The sequence below is a fragment of the Phragmites australis genome, chromosome 4, assembly GCF_958298935.1.
Source record: "Phragmites australis chromosome 4, lpPhrAust1.1, whole genome shotgun sequence".
NCBI classification, from domain to species: Eukaryota; Viridiplantae; Streptophyta; class Magnoliopsida; order Poales; family Poaceae; genus Phragmites; species Phragmites australis.
The window spans coordinates 44339861-44356664 of NC_084924.1; the positions used below are offsets into that span (position 1 = coordinate 44339861).

Here is a 16804-nt window from a genome sequence, read left to right on the forward strand (position 1 = left end):
ATTTCACAATGTCCCCACGCTTAGAGGGAGTTGCCGTGGGAGGGAAGCTGGTCTGGTGGTGGGACAGTTGGTGGGCGAGGTGATAAGGGCACCACTGGCTAGAGTGGCGGAGGACAGCCAGCACGGAAAGTTGGGGCGGGAGCGTCAAAACAATAGTGGTTACCGTGGAGGCAGGTTGTGACTATGGATTCAGCGGTAGGAGCCACCAGAGATAGGTGAAGGAGTGCGGGGCAGGGGCGGGCTCGTTGGGAGAGGGAGAGATCGAGAGGAGGAATGAGGTTGGGGAAGGGAGAAGAAGATCAAGAGGAGGAATGAGATTGGGGAAGGGAGAAGAAGGGATTGGTTGTTGGATTGAGATGAGTAGGAGAAATGATCTTTTTAATACGACGATTTTGTTTTAATGGGATTAAAATAGGCATTTGAAATCATGTATAAATATGACAATTTCTTCTAGCAATTTCATAAGATTGAAACACCTAACTTGATTAGAATTAATTGATATTTGTGACTAAAACTAGCAATCTTATGGCTGAGAACCAGAAGACATCCTGATTAAAGGGTTCTATTTTTTTTTATCTCCTCATTTTCTTTGATCCTCTTCTTTCTCGTGCCCACTGCATGGTTTCATTCTACTGCCTAGCCTTGTCATCCTTTTCGATCAGTATGCACCGAGGAGAAAGGAGAGTGAGATCTCTGAAATCAGTGACGCACAAGTCCTGTAGGAGACGACAATCAAGTTTTTTGGCAGCACTCAATGTGACCGCTTGATGACTACGACCTATCTCAACTTCTTCATCGATGTCCTTGACTTTGACTACGTCCGAGAACCTTCTTCCACGATATTAACTACTTTGCCCTCACAGAAGTTTGTCTTCATCAACCTAACGAGTAAGTTGTGCGCGTAACTTTTACTCATAAGAAATATGCTTCTGATATAAAATACATGATAGATATGTTGGTTGTAGTGTACGCATCTAGTTTATCTTGTGTAGTTTTACCCCTAATAAAATCTAGACTTAAAATTTGTCGTATTTTTTCAACATTCTAAAAACCTAATTGTAACTTATTTTTTGAACTAACAATGGCTGATACGTCTGATGCTATGAAACTTGAGAGATTTTCTGGTGAAAGCTTTCATAGGTGACACACACGGATCAAGTTTTGGCTCATGTATTTAGGATTGTGGTGGGTGATTCACCCTATATCCCTATTTACGGCTGGAAGTTGTACTTCTATTATTTAAAAAAATTGGGCGGCGTTCATGTAAAACTCGTATCGTGCTAGTTGCTGCCTAACCCTACCCAGAGCGGCTCGATCTCGGTCGCTTGCATGCCGTGGCACCTTGTTGTAGCCTTGTGGAGCCGATCGAAATCGTTCCCCATAGAGATGGCTCGTAATTTCCCCGCGGAATCGAGCGGTACCGCTGAACATCGCATGGCACCGGTAGCAACTATCTAGCAATCTGCTAGCTGGCGGCCCCGGCAATCATCGTACCGATGAGTGGCCTGCTCAGGCACTAACTAAGCGCCTCACGCGTCGCCGCGTCAGGCCGCGCCAAGCAGCACGCATCGTAAGTTCTTGAATCTTAACTCGGTCCACTGTCCACGGCGGATACGAGTTTATCCTCTCTTATCCAATGATTTCACTATGATTTGCCACTTGCTTCCAAGTTCCAATCACTCGATCGAAGTGATCGATCAGACGCCCATCTGAAAGGGACCAAAGTTAATGAGGTCGAGCCACATCGCGCACGACCAATGTGTTAAATCTCCCGATGGAATATGGAATTTTCGATCACCGAGGCTTCGCTTGGCAAGGCAGGGGAGAGGGCCTTCTAGGCACATCGCGCACGACCAATGTACTTTCTAGGCCTTTAGAATTTTGTAATTTCTTTGCCCATGTTTGTGGCAAGTATGGCAGGGGAGAGGGGAGTCCACTGAGATCTAGGAGCCCTCGGTGAGCAGGGTGTCGTTATTGTCTTCGTTTCGACGGGCAACCACCGCGATGAGGTCAATCAGCCGAGCGTGCCTTCAACCACGCCGTTGCTCCGGGCGCGGCCCTAGTCGACCCTGCCAATCGAGCCGCGATCGCCTGAAGGCCCGCATCACCATAGCCCAGCAACTGCTTTCTCCGATCTGGTTTTTTCCGTAAGTGCCTGTACGTTCGAGTCCCTTTGTTTTTTCCCTTTACCAAAGATAAGACTAATACATTGGGGTTAGTTTTTCTTTTAGCCAATACATTGGATTAGTTGTTACTGAAACCGCGTGGGTTGAGTGGCAGGACTGGGGTTCACCCAATCCAAACGTGGATCGATTTTCCTATGGATGGATTTTTTTTTCCCATTTGCCAAACAAGGCACGAAGGGGAACGATGGATGCGAAACTACTCATGGGCTGTGATCACCTGCGTATACAATGAGGATGATCACCGGTTATTGCTTTGTTTTGTGGCGCGCGATGGCCGCGACGATATTGCTCACCACACCTGTGTCAGAGAATGACTAGAAAACCGCATCGGTGCCGCAGCCTGACAAAGTGACAATGAGATCACGCTGGAAAAAAAAAGTTAAGTAGCGCACGTTCAGCATTAGCCGTCAGGAACTTGAGATCCCAACCAATCAGCCAGTAGTACAGCGCTGAAGAATATTGCCTCGTGGTTGGTACGCAAAATCTGCCTCGGATCAGTGGCGCAGTGCTGCCACTAGTTTAGTCCATCGTCCCATCAAGCTAGAGCGTGGCAGACTTACGATCTGGCAGGTTGAATCGGACGTGGCAGACACGCGGGAGGAAGCCTTCCCCTGTGGGGCCCGGTGACCAGCGGCCGTGGAGTTGGTCCAAGGATGTGCCAAGCCCGCAAAGGCAGCACTCCCGCTGCTGGCCTAACCGTGGCGGCGCCGTGGCGTCACGGGCCTGTTTCGTCCCCTGAGGAGCATGATCTGATCCCAAGAAAGCTGCTGCTCTATCGAAATTTAAGCGCACTTCTATGAGAGCTAGTTGCTAATTCTAATTAAGCACAATTTTTTAAATTTATATAGTTTCTAATGTTCATAATTTTCTATACCTCGTAGAGGAGAGAGATGTTAGGATGAGATCTGTTTTGTAGTTAGAGCTATCTTTTCATCGAGAGATAACTCTTTAAGATTCTTCTCTATATCAGTTAATTCTTATTTTTATTTTCACTTATTTCTTTTCTCTTCACATCTGTAAAATAAGAATTAGTAGCTAGCTCAACCGCTAGAGCTTGTACGTGCTAGTACTTGGTGTTGCCGTAACAAACTGTCCCAGGGAATGCTGCAAGCATGCGAGTCAGCGAGTGTAGCCAATGCAATGTGATGCAGCAGAATTTCGTTGCCCAACTCCGTGTGGTCAGAATCGGGCCGGACTGCGACGGCAGCTGGCAATAATATCTGGGTCCGTCATTGTGTGCACGATTGTTCAGCGAAATCACTGCTCCATCAGCTAGCGTGGCACCACCGCCACTGGCAACCTAATGCCCACGGCAACTAGTGGTGTGCTACCGGTTGCCACGAAAAAATATATATGTCACCGCTCTATAAAACTATCGAAAGTTGTTTGCTGAAATGTAAGACACCATGTGGTACACAGCGAGTTGATGAGTTTGAAGAATTCAACCAAAAGATAAAGGTTAGTAACATAATTATCCACGAATTACATAGTGGTATTCCTCCTGTGCAATGGTCACCCACGGTCCCCGTCCACTGTAGCATTTCGTAGTCAGTCGCCACCATGAAACGCCGCTATCTATCACCAACATGTGATTACTAGCGATCTATTCAGTCCTTTTCGTTGCACATACGTATCCGCAACCAACACCAAGTGGCAGCACAAGCTGACAGAGCAAGCTATTAGCAGCGGAGACCCAAAATAAAAATAACTAAGTGTCTTACTTATTGTATTAGAGATTCAAATATTCTATTTATTGAGTCTGATATATAGAATGCATCATTAAAAAATGAAAAATTACTCAATATTCCTTCACCTATAAGATGAGTCCGCCCCTAGCTACCAGGCTGAGACGGATTGGATGGTAAGCTAACCGATCTGCTTCGTTGAGAAACAAGACTTGATGGCTGCTCGGTAGCAACTGCACTGTATGGTTTGTTTTCACAACAGTATAAAGCCGGTAAGTAGAGATATAAATAGATATCTAACAGGTAGTTTTAGATCATTATTTAATTTATTATTTTACTTAATTGGATGGAAATAAATCTTTAATTTATTTTTTAAGTTTTAGATATATTCAATAACCTAGAAAATACAAAATTTACATCCTATCAGAAAAGCCAGGTCCAGCGTTACAGAATTAACCTCTTGCACGCGAAATTCTTTATTTTTTAATAATAAAAGTACAACTCCCTATATGTATCAATGAGGTGTCAAAACGTCAAGATACCGTAACCATTTTTTAAAAACTATTCCTGACTAGAAAACTATTTTGTTTCCATCGGAAAGATAAGAAGAAAAAGATAATATCTGTTGCATAGGAAACCGGGATCCTATTTCTTCATGTTCTGAGGGAACAATATATATAAAAAAACAGAAAAAGGCCGCTCGGTTTGGAATTTTTTGGATAAACAGGACAATCTAGGAGGCTATCCTATTGTCGATAACAGAATATCAAGATGACGGGCGAAATCATGTCGACACGGCGACGGCGACGCGCGCACCGGCTGGCGGGCTATCGCATGCGGTCCATCCGCATTGACTTCCCGAGGCATCAGCGTCAGCGCTGCAGGAAAAACTAATATGTATATAGAGTATGTAAATATATAAGATTATCTATGTAGTATATATATTTTTTATTGATTTGTATATATTTTTTATATATTATATTTTATGTACAAATATAAAGGTATTATTAAAATTGATGGATTTTTTTAATTTTTTCATGTAGTTTGCATTGGAGTATCTTAGAACAAGTATATAAATATACTCATATTAATAAAGGAGTATATCTAGTTTATTCATGTGGTATATCATAGTACGAAGTATGTACTCCGAGGAGTATAGATTAGTTTTTCTATATATATTTAAAACTACATGTTGTGAAAAATTGGTAGGATGAGAATAAGATATGACTCGTTAAACATATGAGATCTTGTGTACTAATTCTTAGAGAAGTTCTCGTCAGTTCAGTTTAGTAGGCAAGAACTTTATGTCGCCCACTTAATAGGCGATAACATTATATCGCCTGTTCATAGGGCGATATGCTTGTGAATTAACTTAATTTTTGACAGAATAGATATGGTTTGGTGAAAAAATATTTGTTATGTAAATAGTTGTCCAAACGGTTTTACGAAGTGATTAATTTTATCTTTAATTTTGGTTTAATGTAATGTTATCAATATTATTATTTAGTTGATGTAAAATTATGTAATTTTTTTTAGTAAAATAACGTTAGGAAGATACAAAATCAATTTTTTTTTAACAATAGTAGTTGTGAAACACAATTATGATATATACCCCGGCACAAAGATTATATATATTGATAAATATTACATGGGACATGGGTTTTTTATCGCTGCATGAAGAACCCTAATCATAAAAAGATGACAACAACAAATATTGGCATATACAGTACGCCTAAAGACTAACCTAATTATGTGCTACTGCTAAACCTAATATGCATTAGGGAATAAAAACAGTCTAAGTTACGATGGATGTTTTACTGAGTGTACCTAGTATATTTGCCCTTTATGAGGGCATCGGGGTCTACCGCCTTAGCGCGCCGGGCCCTCTTTTGCTTCATTTCAGGCGACAGGTCCTTTCCCGCTTCATTTTCCTCTCAGCTTTGCATGCTTCAGACGTAGCGCGCTCCATCGCTGCCTTCCTCGTGCGCTTCCCCTCCTGACGCTTCAGTCGTAGTTCCTTCTATTGTTGCTCGTACTCCCGCATTCGTAAGCTTACCTGCTCCACCATATACTCATGTCCACCCACCGCTGCTAATCCTTAGTTTGCTCCATGTCCAGTTATCACATGAAGTCACATATAGGTGGAGGAGACTAGACAAATGAAATAAGAGAGAATATTAGTAAAACAATGCATGAAATTGTATGAGAACTGCCATAGGAATGATCTATGTCGTCATACCGGTGGGTAGTCATACGATCCATATCGAGACGGGTCGTACTGGTAGTTGACACAAATGAAGAAGCATATGCTATAGGTGTAGGAGATGTACTAGGACTCGCGAAGCTTATAAGGGTCACCACATAAAGTACATCAGTGGTTCGACCCCTGAAGGATGGAAGTCCCCTAATATTTCTTAGGTGGGTTTGGTGGAGTTGATGAAGACAATACAATTGAGAGAGGTGAGGAATGAGTGGTGTACACATGGTTCAGGCAGAGGTTATTTATGGTGGGCGGGGTCCAATGTACGGGCTGAATGCATGGGCGTGGCTAGGGGTTGAAGCATGAGCGTATTGTGTATAAAGACAAATGACCCGAGATTCCCTGTGAAAGGTGGGAAAGTTGTGCAATTGATGCTTGGCAGAGATTACATGTGAAAGCCAGTGTCTTGCTGTGGTCATGTCATCCTGCAAAAGTTCAACAATGAGTTATTGTTACCTCTGCATGCAAAGAGGGAATCTTAAGAAAGCATTGGGTGTAGAAAATACATATTTGTATTATGATAAATCCTGAGCATTTCATTGATGAAAGTAAAGTATATCACATATAAGGCTCATTGTAAGCATTCGTTGCCTGTATTCAGCTACAGTGCATAAGGTAACATGCAACGACTCGTACCTTATCCCTAGACAATCTACAATAAGTTACAATGGTATATAGTTCTTCATCGCTAAATGAAACATGCCTTATGGAAAGATAGATTGTCGGTGCAAGAAAACTTCTTCTGAGTTGGTGGAAAATATGGAGACTTCTCATCCAGATATTCCTAACGGATATCTTGAAAGTTGCATCAATGTGGGTAGGGCTTGTGTCAGAGTATTAAGGGAGTACCCTAGCTAACAGGCCCCACATGGGATATGGCATCCAATGGGGGATATTTCTTGAACTCTGGCTCAACGCGTGACCAGCCCTTGGCTCGCACGACCAGCGTGAGGCTTGCGAGACCAATCTCCTTGCAATTCAATATGATCCCACAACAAACCCTTGCTGGTCGCGGGGCGTCCATACCCAACCTATCTAGTCATATTTATTGATATCTACTTAAGTGTTTTCCTTCCCGAGACTCCTTCTACAGGGAACAAAGTACATCTATCTAGATATTGGTTAGCGGAAAATAGCCCACTTGTAAGTTCTCATTCTCTCGTGTATAAAGAGGAGAACGGGTCTAGAAAAGAGAGACTCATCTATAACCAGTTCATAAATACTGATAATAAAATACATATGACGTAGGGATCCTTCATGAGCTCTGAACCTCAATAACCCCTGTGTTCCTGAGTTCATCACAAACACATGCACACCGCAAATGTTATTCACACACCTATGGACTGGTACACCCTGGAATCATTGTCAGAGACTAACCCTCGATAGTTGGCACACAAGGTAGGGGGTGTGTTTCTGTATTTTGATAAGTGTTGGAGATTAGATTAGGCTACCCATGGCTGGATCCACGGTAACCACTGAGTCCTGTTCCGAGGACCTCAGTCACCGCGAGGTGTTTGTCATGGGTTACGATCCAAATGAGCCTGATATGCTCCAGGTATGGGTCATTGAATCGGAATCCGAAGGCTCCGAGGCTCAATGGGAAGTTAGCATGATAGTTCATGTAACGGGGGACATCGAAGGCGTTCCAGGTACCAGCAATGATGCCCATGCGACACACCTAGAGGGGAACCAGACTAGCATTGGACATAGGGACGCTTTGGCACATCCCCAACCACCACATCGTCGCCTAGAGGAACCACTGCAGAGGACACGATCCTTGGCGATGGCGTCACCAAGGCCTTCATGTCGCACAAATGCTGGGGGCTCCCCCTCACGATATGTCACAACTTCGCACTCGACGGCTCGACTATAAGGCCGTGACGCATGCACAAAATCTACAAACCATGCAAATACTTCTTAGTCACCTACCGATAACAATACTGGAGGGTTCACCAGTAGCATCATGATTGTGTGACCTCGCCTTCTTGGTTGAGACCGTCCGACGCCAAACTGCAGCAAACTCCACGTCAGTCACTAGGACCGGTGAAGGTCGTGATTGCCAAGAATCGTGGTGGGCCCCACGGTGGGAAAGATCCTGTCCTCCCTCGAAAACGCGAAGCGCTCGGAGACCCCCACCACGTCGGGACAACCAACCCTTTAACTTACGACTCACTGTGCCAAAGCAACCTCCGTGACGTGATCCAAAGCCAGGTGGCCACCCGAGAGCAGGAGGACCGCACCGTGCGAGAGCAGAAAAAGGGCAAGTAGCCCTACCACTCGCCTTCCCCACACAGGGAGGTGTCAGATTCCTTCATCCCCTCCCCAGGACCGCGTGATCATCGTCTCTCTCCTCAAGCATGTATTGTCGCCCATCAGTGGGTGACTCCCGTTATGGAATGGAGTGCAACGTCCTATCAACCCGTCTGAGAGGTGTACTGGTCGGACAAGTTCTAACTGATCCTAGCCGCAAAGTACGATGGCTCGACCAACCATGATGAGTTTCTACATATCTACATCATCATAGTGCAAGAGGCTACGGAAAAATCATGGCCAACTACTTTTCGACCGCCTTGACTAGTTCAGCCTGTTTCTTTCTTATGAACCTCCCTCGGGAGTCGGTTTATTCTGGGAGGATCTGTTCGATCAGTTTATCGCCAATTTTTAGGGACCTATGCTTAACCCGAGGTTAAGGACAACACATACCTAATCAGACAGCGATAAGATGAGTCGTTATACTTTATCTGACGCTTCATCGAGCGAGAAAACACCATTTTAAGGATCACATGATAATACATGATTATAGCATTGAAGAGACCCGATTTTCTTACGTTTCTCATTTGTTTCAAATGGGACCCGACAAGTCGGCGAGACCAGATTACATAGCCCCGTGTGATAGTGCGTTTCGGCATGCAGATGCCCGCCTTAAGCCTATTTCGAAAATCAAACCGCCTCATAAATTACCGCGTCCCAATCCCAAACGAACGCCCGCCCAAACCAAGGCAGGCAACCAACGAAACGAACCCGCGCGACCATCTCCATCGGCAGCAGCGCCAGGAGGCGGACCCGGAGGCGATGGACACCAAGGAGAACGCCGCCGCCCGCGCCGTGCCTCCATCTCCTCCGAGACCGGGCGGGAAGCGCAAGGCCCTGGCCGAGCTCCCGACCACCGGACCAAACACGAATGACGGTGCGGCGCCGCGGGCGTCGAAGCCGAGGACGCGGTCGGCGGCGAGGGCGGAGGAGGCGAGGAAGAGGCGGGAGGGAGAGGACGCTGCGCCCGCGGCCGACGTCTCCCGGCTGCTGGACCCGAAGCGGCCCGACGCCGGCGCCGCGCAGGCGGCGGTCGCGCCGTACCTCGGGGATATCGACCAGTACCTCCGGTCCTTCGAGGTGAGGGTTTCTCGACTTCTCTTTCCCCTCGGAGCTTGCAGGTACGCAGATTTAGTGCTAGGGTCTGGTTGATTCGGGCTGTGAATGTGTGATCGTAGCTGATGTAATTGGGGGATTTGGGGGATTTTATTGAGTTGGGATTGTCTGATTCCGATTTGGTGAAGTGAAATGTTCATTTTGTTTAGTTTCAGTTGCTGCTGGTTAGGCAAGTGGTGAAACTAGGATGTTGCATCATGCAGCTGTGGTGAGTTTCCCCGTCCAGAGCATAGGTTTTGGCACAATCACTAACGAAAATTGAGTTTTTGGAGCTAAATTCCATTAAGTTTTACTTTGTTTCGGCCAGTTGCAGTTTGTGACTGCTTCAGGATCCATGCAATCTTAATTTTCTGAACTTACTAGCACTGTTTTGAACAGAATGCAAGAGATTATGTGTTTTGGTCGATGAAGATGGAGGGTTTTAGCCTTTTAGGCGTGACTTTCTTCTCTAATTTTTGTGAGATTGTTAGGTTGAGTCATTGAGGAGACCAAATGCAGACAATTTTCCGAAGATCCAGAAAGACATCATCCTCACCATGAGTGCTGTCCTTGTGGATTGGTTGGTGGAAGTAGCCGAGGAATTCAAGCTTCAGGCAGAAACACTTCACCTTGCGGTTTCATATGTTGACCGCTTCATTAAAATCGGCACAATGGATGTCATTACCTGGGACAAGCTGCAACTGTTGGGTGTTACTGCATTACTTGTTGCTGCGTAGGGGACTAAACTGTTTTTTGTCCTTTTGTTTATCTCTTAAAACTAATCCTTGAGTGGCTGAGTTGCATATTTGGAATGTTGCAGGAAGTACGAAGAAGTTGAGCCTTCTAAGATGAAAGTGAACAAGTACTGTGATATCACTGATGACACTTACACCAAGCAGCAAGTAGCGCTTTTTTTTTCTGCTGAACTTTCCATTTCTTGCTTACTCCTCCTGGACTGTGGATGGCACCGCATACATGTTTCTATTTTGTATGCACCGCAGGTGGTGAAGATGGAGTCGACTTACTGAAATCTCTTAACTTTGAGATGGGGGGTCCCACTGTAAGAACGTTCCTACGGTATGTGTTCCATCTATTTCTTTTAGTGGTTTGAAATTTTGAATAAAATTTCACGTTTTACATAACTTTCCTTGTTATGCAAAATGGTTACCATGTCTGAATGCTGTTGCATAAATAGCACTGTGATTACTGCCTAGGGCTCAAAATTTCTCTGGGTCATAGCTTCTTGTCTTGGAGGCAATGTAAGCATACTTTTTGAGCATCTGACATTTACTTTTCTTTATGTTCTTTTGATAATATTTTTCTTCCGTGAAAGTTCAGCGTGCCATCGCCAAAAAGCTGGAGTCCATGTGTAAGCTATCTTGCAGAATTGAGCTTGCTGGACTATGACTGCATACGGTTCCTGCCATCAGTTGCCGCCGCCGCCCGCCTGTTTGTAGCCAGGTTCACAATCCAACCAAAGACTCGTCCTTGGGTAAGAAGACAGCGTTTTTTTTGTCTGACTATATCTTACGCTTGCATATTTCGTATGACATTAGTGTGTATAATTCTCCAGAACTTGATTCTTTAACAAAACACAGGGTATAGAGTCTCTGATCTTAAGGATGCCATTTTGGCGATACACAACGTGCAGTTCTGCATACCGTGGCCGAACATAGAAGCCATCAGGGACAAGAACAAGGACCGCACGGTAAGATCCACTCCCCTGAAGGAGGTCCTCTGACGTACCGTGTGACGTGGGCTCCACATGTCAGCGACGGTGACGTTAGGAACCTCGTCCCCCCCTTTGTTGCTGTTATTTGAATGTTGAGAGTGTTTTTGCAGTATCGCTGCAGGCGATGCAGAAAATAGTTGGTGGTAGGATAGTTTAGATATCAGTCATGAAATCTGTCATGCCAAACTTTGTAAATAGCTGGCATTGGCCTCGCCATTTCGGTCGCATTGGCAATGCAGAGCACTGGTATTTTGATACCTTGTACGACTGAAGCGATTTTGTACAGAGGTTAGCATTACGACTGATGTATTGGAAACGGTATAACGTAAGTCAAAGCCTATTTCTTTGCATTGCCTGCACATTTTGCTGAATAATTAGTGCTCTGAAAGCACGAAGGAACTCATTCACAAAAATTGAAGTAGATTTGATAATGAAGTGTTCATTCTCAACAAAAATAGTGTAACCTGTTTGTACATTGTCGACATCACCAGTTCACCACACTCGCTACCTGCATCGTATCACACCTCAAGATGGGTATAAACACAAGACTAATAATCTCAATCTAATGGAAGCTTACATGGTGGGAATGAATAAATAGAAACTACATAATTGGTATTAAGACCTTATTTGGGATAAAACTAAAAAAAATGAGAACTGTTATAGGATGATCTCCTCTTGCACACTGACATTAAGAGTTTTATTTGGGAGCACGATGCTGTTAACTACAACTACTTCATCTTCAACATCAACGGCTTCACCTGCGTTAAGATAGGTTGTCAATTCCGAAATGACATTATCACAAATATTTCTATGGGAAAGTAACAATAAATCTAGTTAGGGTCTTACCAAGAATAGTGATACCAAGTTTGGCGTTGTGGTCACCTTCACCCTGAATTCAGAACAGAACTTTGATTACATGAAGCTAACTGATGTGCCCAGATAAAGACTATCGCATCTTAATTTTTGGACATCATAACTAGACTAATTGCACTCAAATGTCTACCTGGAATGTATTACATTTTCATATGGAACTATAGAGCACCAAATCAAGAAAACTAGATACACTAAACTGTTCAGAAGCATAACATCCACAGTGAAAGAATTAACATTGGAACACTGAGACAATGCTCACGCTACTTGAATTGGACTTGACAAAGTGTTCTAAAGCAAACTTTTAAGCTTCGTATAGAATAAGGATTAATTAATATAAAATGGTAGCGAGAAAAGCTTGCCTGTACACGTGACCATTTTCCGATGGATGACTTCCACCCCACAATTGAATGTATAACAACTGCATTGTCCTGCAGCCAAAAAAAACTATAAGATATTCATGTTCCTAACAAGGTCTATCACTTGGTACACAGAAAAAAAAAATAACCATGATTTCAACGTCATCCAGAATTATGCAACTGATAAGCCGGACACCAGCTCCAATGCGTGCGTTTGCTGATATTGAGACATTGGGACCAATCTGTTTATGGAATATTACTAAACAAGGTTAGCTACATTTATTTCCAATTAAAAAGGTAAAGCACTTCATTATCTGTCAATGACAACCAACTGATTATGATCTCACAATCTGCCAAAATAGGTAGAAGAAACAGGCATTACCTTTGAAGTTGGATGCACCTTCGCAGATGGATGAATGTACACATCACCTACAATAGTGGCAGTCCTTTTGCCATCTCCTGAGGCTAGAAGATGAGGAGAGGTACGGCGGAACTGTGAAAGATATAGCCCAGAGCATCTCAAAGACATCCTACTCAAGATGAAACACAAGTTACTCCACAGTTCCAATGTTAGAAAAAGCAGAATCAAGAGATGTTTTGTATACCCTGGGGTCTTGATCTGTTCCCAGAAATCAAGTGTCTGGTATGTGTAAAGCTCCTTCTTTCCCGCTCGAGGGGATAAAATATCTTGATCTAACCTAACATAGTCTGCTGGAAGTGCCCTGTTGACATTAAATTTATAAGATGGCGATGATTTACAAAAATCTTTGTAATTAACTTAAATGGCAGCTCTATCAAATACTCCCTCTGATTGCAAATGTAAGTCGTTTTAGCCTCCTCAACTATTCTCTAAATATAAGTTATTTTTGAACTTCTATACACTTTTTTCTCTTTTGTTCCTTCCTTGTCCTTGTTCAATAAATGCTACCATTTTCACAAATTAATGAGTTATCTTTTTCAATACAGAATAAATGAAGGGCAACAAGGTCATTTGATCTACTTTCTTAATCCTTATGCACAAGTCTAAAATGACCTACATTTACAATCGGATGGAGTATATACAGTTCTTGGAAGAACTGCCACAAAATGGAGAAGCAAAAGGTAAATATTTAGCAGGTCAAACAAACTTTGTAAAAGTATATGCATGAACAGTATAAAAGAATATATCACAAAGACATACTTGGTTGCTGATTGAAGAGCTTCAAAGCTGGATACACGGCGCAAATTTGCTGAAATATGGCGTTTAAAGGGATTAAACTGTGTGTTGTAAATATAAACTGCCAATCGAGGGAACTAAGAAGACCAAGTAAGAGTATCTAATTCACTACAAGTAAAATAGTTTAGAGCATCCAAGTAAGAACTAATGGTAGAAGTATGTAAGCGTTGCAATAATTTTTTTCCAAGTGACTTGTGTCAAAAGTAAAGAAGGCATTTTACATTTACTTACTTAAGAGAAGTTGGCATTGGGAACAATAGCATAAACAAGAGCAGTATGTTTAAACCATAGCGCAAGTTTACAAGGGAAAAAGTCATCATATAACAGCGGATAATACCTCTGTCTTTCTTCTGTTTTAAGACATCCTCAATGGCGCTAAAGATATTGGGAGTAAAAATATATACTCCACAATTTATGAGATCACTCACCTACAGATAGATAAACTGCATTAGAGATATCAGCTATGCTAATTACTCATTGAGAACCATTAAATGTGAAATACTGCAATCAATTTCAGAACCATAAAGCATGCAAAGTCTCCACAAAAAAATAGAAAAGCAAACAAAACAGCAAAGATCAGCACTGCACTCACAAAAGTCTCTGGCTTTTCCGTATAGTGTAGCAGTTCATTTGTTTCATGATCAGCTACCAACTCGCCAAATTGGTTTGCTGACTCTGCAGATACCTGATTAAAAGTGTTAAGTCTAACAAATTATGCATGAGGATTAATCTGCAAGTTTGTAGCATAGTATTCTCATACCTTATTGACTAGTAAAGTACCCATTCCTCCATACTTTTTATGGGCCTCTGCAGGGATGAGAGCGGTGATAGCATTTAGTTGTTGGAATCCAACAAAGACTAACGCTGAAGAAGCTATACAAACATCTAATATCTTAAGAGAAAAATAAGACGGTGCTTGTTAACAATGTACTAATAACTATCGTTGAGCAAGTCCAACATATCTCACCTATTTCTCTAATCAACAAAAACATATATTGCAAATCAAGATGAGTTCAGAAGTTTATAGTGCAGCTCAAATATTTGTTTGATATTCTGAGTTATGTCAGAGATTGATATTCATGAATTTAGATGAATCCAAACGGAGTGCCCACCATTTCGTGCCAAAAGAGCTTATTCTCCATTGATGCAATTAATGGCCACATCCAAAATATCTTTAACACACTCTTTTGGCACCAGTATTTCCTTTAGCAGTGAAGTGTGCATGAATGCTCTACACATTGTTTCATGTTAATGATTAATCATTTCATCATCATATATGCTCTACACGATTATATTGCTTTAAAATTATGTAGTGAGGCATACAACTGTCGCTGCTCAAAATTGAATATCGTGTCATGTAACTTAATAACCTTAGCTACAATAGTGTATGTTAGAGGTGGCTGCCTCGCTATAAGCTTGTAAATAGTGATTGTGTCAAAACAAGCTACTGGTGGGAAGTTTGGCAGTTCAGCTTTGGATTCAACACTAAACACTACACTTTCCTTCCACTTACTCTCACTACACTCCACCAGCAGCACAGGAACAAGGTCAGACTTGGCCTTGATGACAAGTGGATTTCGTATCATTAGCATAAACAGCAAAGCAAGAACAAGCTCATGTAATATTCAATTCTTACGCTATCCATGCTTGTGATAGAAGGGAAGATATCTAAGATCATGAAACATCATCACGGAACTAATAAATAGAGTAGCCAAGACAAAATGTTGGAAGAGAACACTTCAGTTACTTGGCAACCTACCTAGCATGTCTGGCAGGGGGAAGCTAGAACAGACGTCGCAGTTCAGCAAAACTATGTGTGACTGCAAAACCACAGGTAAAAGTAGAAACTAACTTTTAGAGGATGAAATTTCCCTTAACCCAACCCAGCAAAACAGAGTAGATTCCCACAAAACTCCAGTCACTGCAGATATCTCAAATAGGAAAACTCCATTCAAACAGCTGGAGTTGGGTAATCCACTACATTTCACCCTAGCAAAGATACCTTCACCCTAGCAAAATTACCTAAATATCTAATCCAGTTTACAATTCAAGCTGACAATCGGGTTAGGGCGCTAAGGCATTACCGGACTGTCCTCCATGATGTAATCCCTGAAGCTGTAGAGCCCTCCGGCCGACCCGTGTGGCTTATCCTCTCTTAGATACCTACAATTAACAGAACGTCGTCAATGGCACTGCTTTGGAATCCAAAAAACCAAACGCACCTCAACTCAATCCAAACCAATCCAACCCACTCCACTGGAAGCGAACGGCAGGATAAAAAGCGAACCTGACGGGGATCCTGAGCTCGTTGGAGATGGACGAGACGTAGAGCGCGAACTCCCGCTCCTCGTAGAACCCGATGAGGTATATCTGTACCAGGTTTGGGGTCTGCAGCGGCGGGATCCAAAAGCTTATCTCACACAAACCGCACATAGCAACACATAAAGACCACAATTCCACAAAGGAGAAGGGAGCGAAGGAATTGGCGGCTTACCCGGCGGCAGGCGGAGATGGGGTGGTGCACCATGGGCTGGCCGGCGAGCGGGAAGAGTGGCTTCGGCACGTTCAGCGACAGCGGCCGGAAACGCGTCCCTGCACCCGGGAAACCAACACCAGAGCCAAGCCATCAGACAAGCAGGCGCGAAGCGCGGAGGGGAGCGGATCTAGTAGTAGCACTAACCTTTGGTGGGGCCGCCGACCATGATGACGGCGACGACGCGCTGCTCGGAGCCGGTCATGGCTGCTCTGCTTCGCGCGGCGGCCGCAACGGGGGGTGAGAGCCGCTGAGGCGAGAGGGTGGTCCCGAGATTAACGGCGATGGGATTTGGAGCGGAGCGTGGACCGCGTGTTTTCTAGAGGAGGCGATGGCGATCAGACGACGACGAAGGGGCAGCGAGACGGGCGGGACTCGGCAGCGCGGCCTCGTTGGGGTGGTGCGCGTGTGTTGGGAGGAGCGCCCGGTGGGTTTCGTGCGCGATGCGGCACCGCTTGAACGGGCGCGGGTACCGGTGCGCGATGGGCGGCAGAGTGGAAGGTTTTCTCTGTGGGTCGTTGCGTTCGATGTACGGCCGGATCATAATCTTTTCGGTGA

The 16804-nt window shown here is 43.8% G+C and overlaps 1 protein-coding gene and 1 pseudogene across 2 annotated transcripts; one reads left to right on the plus strand and one right to left on the minus strand.

Annotated features, from left to right (window-relative positions):
- Positions 1 to 9037: 9037 nt before the first annotated feature.
- Positions 9038 to 11525, plus strand: LOC133916716 (cyclin-A3-1-like; annotated as a pseudogene).
- A 146-nt stretch (positions 11526 to 11671) lies between these two features.
- LOC133916714 (uncharacterized) lies at positions 11672 to 16715 on the minus strand. 2 transcript variants are annotated; one of them, XM_062360519.1, is made up of 15 exons: positions 16394 to 16711; positions 16208 to 16305; positions 16001 to 16101; positions 15798 to 15876; positions 15473 to 15533; positions 14474 to 14520; positions 14306 to 14398; positions 14051 to 14141; positions 13678 to 13726; positions 13103 to 13219; positions 12880 to 13027; positions 12647 to 12739; positions 12501 to 12569; positions 12115 to 12157; positions 11672 to 12026 (listed from the first exon to the last, which is right to left on the minus strand). In XM_062360519.1, exons 1-15 carry the CDS (start codon positions 16449 to 16451, stop codon positions 11926 to 11928), a joined length of 1248 nt encoding a protein of 415 aa, XP_062216503.1. In that variant the 5' UTR covers positions 16452 to 16711; the 3' UTR covers positions 11672 to 11925. The 2 variants fall into 2 exon arrangements, with proteins under 2 accessions (XP_062216503.1, XP_062216504.1); XM_062360520.1 differs by lacking the exon at positions 12647 to 12739 and having other exon boundaries at positions 16394 to 16715.
- Positions 16716 to 16804: the final 89 nt, after the last annotated feature.

Bases quoted from the DNA above. Each gene is read 5' to 3' on its own strand.
- LOC133916714 (XM_062360519.1), bottom strand. From the start codon at position 16,451: ATGACCGGCTCCGAGCAGCGCGTCGTCGCCGTCATCATGGTCGGCGGC. The intron at 16,306-16,393 runs GTTAGTGCTACT...TCCCGGGTGCAG, and splicing joins GGTCGGCGGCCCCACCAAAG to GGACGCGTTTCCGGCCGCTG. The intron at 12,570-12,646 runs GTTATTTTTTTT...TTTTGGCTGCAG, and splicing joins TGGATGACGTTGAAATCATG to GACAATGCAGTTGTTATACA.